At 47.8% G+C, this 6312-nt stretch overlaps 1 protein-coding gene across 1 annotated transcript in view; it reads left to right on the top strand.

The window, feature by feature from the left end:
• The first annotated feature begins 1576 nt into the window (after positions 1–1576).
• Positions 1577–6312, top strand: part of LOC131412840 (serotransferrin-like) — a 59052-nt gene continuing 54316 nt past the window's right edge. Inside the window, 2 exon segments of the mRNA XM_058552963.1 lie at positions 1577–1644; positions 3857–4020. Coding sequence (XP_058408946.1) covers positions 1602–1644; positions 3857–4020 — 207 coding nt within the window. The 5' untranslated portion in view covers positions 1577–1601.

Raw genomic sequence — 6312 nt, 5'->3', positions numbered from 1 at the left:
AAAAGACTAACAAATTAACATTCATTCCTATTTCATATGAGGATTGGCACTGGTCTGTAAGCCAGAGAGAGGGATTGCAGGTGGAGCCTTTGCAGTGTCCTGAGTGAAGATGGGGAACACCTCCCGGGGTGGGGTGCGGAGGGCGGTGCTGGAAGGTTGTGACTCCCTGACCTGTCCCGTGATTTTGGCTTGTGTGGTTCCACATTGTGGTTTGCATGTGCCTAGTCACCTGGATGTACAGATTGGGCAATGTGGTTTAACTCACCAAACCTCACAAGATGCACAAATGCCTTAAAAAGATGCCAAAGAAACTTGAATTAGAAGATGATTCTGTTAACACAAACACAAGTGAACGAAAATAAAATGGAAGTACTGCCACATCTTCTAGGCCTGGTATCAATTAGTGTAAATAGAGCCAAAAATAATGATCATCTGATCAGATTGGATAAGAAGTAACTTTTAGAAATGACGACTCTCTGGAATATGGATTTATATCCACCATCAGGAACCTCGACCTTTCCCTAAAGTGTGTATTTTGCCTTGAGATATTATTCATTGTACATAAGGCAGCATAAACAGAGGGACAGTTAAAAATGAGTATTTCATCTTTGATCATTTTATAAATTTCTATTCCTCTCATGATTGAAATATACGAAATATATTGGTGTAAGAAGTACATATATAGAATGTACCACCTCAACTTTTTCCTGATAAGGATGTGCGATCAAAACAGTTGGGAGACCACTTAGCTGGAGAGAGCCGGGCATTGCCCAGGGCATTGCCATCAGGCCACACCCTCCCCTGCGCCCCCTTCTTTGTGCTCACCATTGCACTTTGTTCTAAGTCTCACAGAGTCTTGACTACATTCCAGGGCAGCTTCTTATGGGAGAGAACTCGTCTCTCCTGCAACTCTGTCCCCAGGCCGAGGTGTCTGGCAGGCTGCATGAAGGGAAGGAAGGTTTCCAGTCCAGGAGTCTTAGCTCAGCCCAGCATGTGGGGGGAGAGCAGCTCTTCAGTGGGGCGGGCCTCTAAGAGACCAGGAGCAGGGGTTCAGGGGACACCTGGGAACAAGAGAAGGGTGTGAGCTTGTTGTCTTTGACTTGAGGCCAGCTCTATTCTTCTCTGACACCCTCTCTCAGGAAGGTCTTTTGTCATTTTCTGGTTCTAGTCTGGATCGGGGCCAGTTCCCTTCCCTCTTCCATCTGTGGAGTGAGCACTTAGGACTGGTGCAGGACCAGCTCTGGCATCCGGATTCAGGAGCAGAGCCACCCCTGCCCCTGTCCATTGTAGCTTCGCTCCTGGCACAGAGTGAGCAGCATTAACAAGGGGTTGATTTTTCTCTAATTCCCTTTCAATCAGCATTTTTGTGCTGGATTCCACCCACGGATCTGTCCCAGAGCTCAGGGAATGAGGTGATCAGCCTGGGCGAGGAATGAAGGGGGAGGGATGAGGGGCGATTGGGCAAGCGGGCTGCGCAAACACAGGAGGTCAAAGGTTGTGCTCTGCCCGCTGGGCCGGGGATAAATGGGCACGGGGCTTGGGGAGGCAGCACAGAAGCCGATCGGTCTGTGCTCGCCGCTCCGCGCCGCAGACCAGTGAGGATGAGGCTCGCCGTCCGCGCCCTGCTGGCCTGCGCGGTCCTGGGTGAGTCCCGGCGCGGGGAAGGCCTGCAGAGTCGCCGGCCCGGGCGCCCCTTGCACCCCGGACCCCGCCACACCGCCCTCTGGGCTGCGCACTCGGGCTGGAAGCGGGGGGGGGCGCCTTTCCTTCGCTCCTCCCGCAGTCCTGCAGCTGCTTCAGTACCGCCTCAGGGGCAGCTCTGCGCCTGCGCGCACCTGCTGGTCCGGCTTGTGCCTCTGCCGCCTTTTCATGCTCTCCTGGCCTCCTCCTCCTTGTCCGGTAAATCTTGTAGTATTGGAATACAATAAAATAGAGAACTTTCATCATGGTTTATCAAATCCCTTCGCTGTGGCCTCCTAGGCAAGTCCAAACTGCTTAGCGTAGCATTCAAGGCATCCCGGGATCTGACTCCGCCCTCTCCTTGGCAGTCTGATGTCCCATGGGTGCCCTTGGCGCTGATGATGTCCTGCTAATGAGGCAGGGCCTCCAGGGGTTCTGGCGTGGGATTGGAAGCCAGACTTCTTGGGTCCTCGCCAGTGAGAAGGGTGGTACAGCCCGGGCCTGGGAGGGTCAGGTGAGGGTAAATGAAGCGGTGGATCCAGGCACCAGTGGGGTTTGCTGCACGCATGCCTGCTGTGGGGCCTGCCGCTGCATGGCCTCTCCCACTCGCATCACCTCCTGAGATTGCTGGGCCCCCCTTTTCCTCTAACGTTTGCCTGCCACTCATGGTGCATTTGTCACACCTTTGGAGACTTCCATGTTTAGTTATTTGTCTCTTCTGAAAAAGTTTACCCTTAAGAGTCGGCCCCAGGGGCCAGCCTAGTGGTGCAAGCGGTTAAGTGCCTGCACTCTGCTGCGCGGCCCGGGGTTCGCCGGTTCGAATCCCCGGTGCAAACTGACGCACCACGTGTCGAGCCATGCTGTGGCGGTGTCCCATATCAAGTAGAGGAAGATGGGCATGGATGTTAGCCCAGGGCCAATCTTCCTCAGCAAAAAAAACGAGGAGGATTGGCAGATGTTAACTCAGGGCTGATCTTCCTCACAAAAAAAAAAAAAAGAGTCGGCCCCACATTATTTGCCTGAGTCCCCCTCCACCACAGAGCACCTCCTAGGGCTGTGTGTGGCTGAGGACAAATTCCTGCCCATGGGACCTCAGGAGGAATGGTCTGGGGAGGGTCTGGAGGAGCGGTTTGGGGGAGGGGTCTGTCACTGTCTTTTCATGCCTCCTGTGATTTTCCATGGGAAGAGGTGGGACAAAGGGTGGTTGGGGCAGTAAGTTCCCTGGGCCCCTCCTTATGCATCCTGGAGAACTGTTGCCCTCTGTTCTCCTGCTTTGTGCTTTGGATATCATCAGCTTTCCTCAGTCAGCCCTGTGCTGTTGATCTTCAGAGGGTGGAGATGACAGAGGGCTTTGGGGACAGTGCCAAGGCTCACATCATGGGGACAACACGTCTGCAACCATACAGGTTTTGATAGCTACAGACATGACTGGCTTTAGCTTTCTTCTAAAGCCAAGAAGACTGGGAACAATTGAGGAAGGGGTCAGCGAAAACAGAGAGAACCATTGAATATGTAGTTTCTAGCTATTCCTGGAACACAGGATGACAGATGAGTGTTGCAAGCAAATTCATTATCTCCTCAATCTATTTTCCCTATCTACCGGCCAAGCAGAGGGAAAATAACTGAGACTGTTATCTTCTTTTTTTCCCTGGGCAGAGACCAAAGTCTGGAGACCTGGCTTTTAGGCCTGTCTTGGCCACCTACAGGCTGGGTGACCTTGGGTAAAGCAACACTCTCTGAGCGCAGTTCCCTCATTTCTTCAAAATGGTCATTCATACTCTGCTGGCTTCCCAGAGTTGTGGGGTTGAGCCAACGCCGTGAAGTGGCAGAACATGCCCTGTCACACTGATAAGGCTTATGTCGTATGGCAGTCCCATGATGATGAGTGAAGGAAGCACAGAAAACACAAAGGAGCAGATTGTGGTCTCCATTTGAGAGCTGGTGGTCCACCTGGCATCCCTCTGGCCAGCACAGGGTGGTCAGCAGAAAACTAGGAGACCATTAGGGTTCCCTTCTCTTGTCCCCAGCCTCAGAGTGCAGTGGAACCTGTGCCTTGTGGTGTTCACGGACAGGAGTGGGAGGAAAACAGGACAGAGGGGACGTAGCCTTCAAGACTCTTCAGAGGGTGCTGCTGTCTCTCCCACTGGCACAGGGACCTCTGGCCTCTTTCCCATAGGGCTGTGTCTGGCTGACCAAACTGTGAGATGGTGCACCGTCTCAAATCACGAGGGCAGTAAGTGCAGCAGTTTCCGCGACAGTATGAAAAGTGTCCTTCCTGCTGGTCCTTCTGTCGTCTGTGTGAGGAGAAACTCTTACATTGAGTGCATCAAGGCCATTGCGGTAAGTCACTGCTGCCTAAGGGAGAGTGGAAGAAAACCCATACTTTCTTTCTTCTGATGTTTTGGAACAATTCTTTACTCACAGGTAGGAGGCTGATGGGTGGGGCAGTCAGCCCTCAATGCTAATAAAACTACTTCAGAAATGGAAATTGCTGTGGTCATTTTAGCAAGTCTTAAAGCAAAATCCAACATGCTCTGGAAGGGAACTATTTTGGGGTACTAAGTTCTCTGAACTCAGGGGAAAAAACAAGAATGTTTGCTATCAGAATTATCATGTAACATGGGTTTGGAAGTTCTTGATACATCATGGGAAGTAGATGAATGATGCTCCCAGGGAAGAGGAATATGGGACCATGATTGCAGGGGATGGCTGATCCCTCTGTTTTGTAGATTTTCCAAAATACTCTTCACTCCTTCAACATTGTTCCTGCACATCTGAACATGTGTGAGACCCTGTGCTGTGCAATGGGGCTGCAGTGGTGAATTTAGACACACATGGTCCTTACTCTTGAGGAGCTTACAGTCTAGTAAGGAGAGAAGAAAGACAAGCAAACAAGTAAAAATGTAGTTTCAAATTGTGTGATGTACAACGAAGGCAAAGAGTAGAATGCTCTGACAGACTTTCAGAGGAAAGTTGCTTTGGTCTGGGTGTGACAGTCTCCCTCAGAAGGAAGCAATGAAGCTGAGACCCCAGGGATGAGCATGGGGAAGCCTGGCAAGAGCCATGGGTAGAATACACCAGGCCGTGAATAACGGCATGTGCAAAGGGCCTGAACAGCGGAGAGCTGGGCTCTTCTGAGTGGCTGTAGGGAAGCCAGGGTGACAGGAGCAGAGCAAGTGGGAGACTGGAAGGAGCGATGAGGTGGAAGAGGTAGACTCAGCCAGAGGGAACATGATTAACTCAAGGAATCAGTGGTTTGGTATAAACAGCTGGTCTGTAGTGTGTGTGTGTGTGTGTGTGTTTTAAGTGGACCTCAGTTACTCTCACGGCTTAGTAACAACTCTTGAATTAGGACATACATTCAGCTTTGGTCCATGCATGCCCTTCTTTATTTTTGAATATGTTAATAGTATAAAATAATACTATCCATGAACCCACCACAGGATCTCAAAGCTTCATCACTGCCAACAGCTTACTTCCAGGCCTACTGCACTGCAGCATTGGATTCTGTGGGAATGGCACCACTTGAGGGACTGTAACCCACTGGCCCTATTTACAACTACCTACGTGTTCCCCCACCCTGAGCAAACAGAATCCTAAAACTTTCTTGCCTTTTATTTTAGTTTTAAGACTTATAGGTATGTATGAATGATTGCACAGTTTTGCTTCTTAAAAAATTTTATAAACATGACATTACTATATGTTGTCTTCTCATACTTGCTTTTTCTTTCTCGGTATTATGCTAAGACTCACCCATGCTGTTGAAGATAGCTATTGTTCCTTCATTTTCACAGTAGTCACATTTTCTACAATAGTCCATTATGTTAGTATACCACAATTTATTTTTTCTTCTCTGGTCATTAGGCATTTGGATTGTTTCCAATTTTTTGTTATTCTAGTCAGGGCTTGAGGAATATTCTTATACAAATCTCCTGAGACACAATATTAATAGTTTCTCCTAAATATATATGTAGGAGCAGATTTTCTGTGCCATGGGATATGTGAGCATTTGACTTTTAAGACAATGCCAAGTGTATGTGACTTTTAAGCAAATCCAATGTGGTTATTTCATTTTCCACTCCTACCAGCAATGTATGAGAGAATAACCATGTCATTCTTGGTGAATTTGGTATCTTATCCTTATGAAATAATCTCTGTCTCTGGCGGTGCTTTTTGACTAAACTCTATTTTTCTGATATTAACATACTACATTAGCTTTCTTTTGGTTAGTCTTCTCCTCCTATATCTTTTCCCATTCCTTTATTTTCAACTTTCTATGTGTTTATGCTTCAGGTGTGTCTTTTGAAAACTGTATATTGCTGGATTTTATTTATTAATGAAATCTGACAATCTCTCTTATTTTATGTGGTAAATTTAGAGCATTAATAATTATTGTTGTTATTGATAAATTTGGACTTATTTCTGCCATATTACTTTTTGATTTCTCTTAGTCCTGCTTTCTCTCTAATTTCTGAATTTTCCTTTTCTGATTTTTAAAAATTGAATTTGTACGTGTGTGTTCATTTGCACTGTTTTCCCTTTGTTTCACTTTTTCCCCCTACTAGTAGTGAATTTAAACACTTTATACTTTAATGATTTCCCTTACATTTTTACTACATACTTTTAGCTTAC

The sequence above is a fragment of the Diceros bicornis genome, chromosome 2 (genome assembly GCF_020826845.1).
Source record: "Diceros bicornis minor isolate mBicDic1 chromosome 2, mDicBic1.mat.cur, whole genome shotgun sequence".
Lineage (NCBI taxonomy): Eukaryota > Metazoa > Chordata > Mammalia > Perissodactyla > Rhinocerotidae > Diceros > Diceros bicornis.
This window is presented reverse-complemented; position numbering and strand designations above follow the sequence as displayed.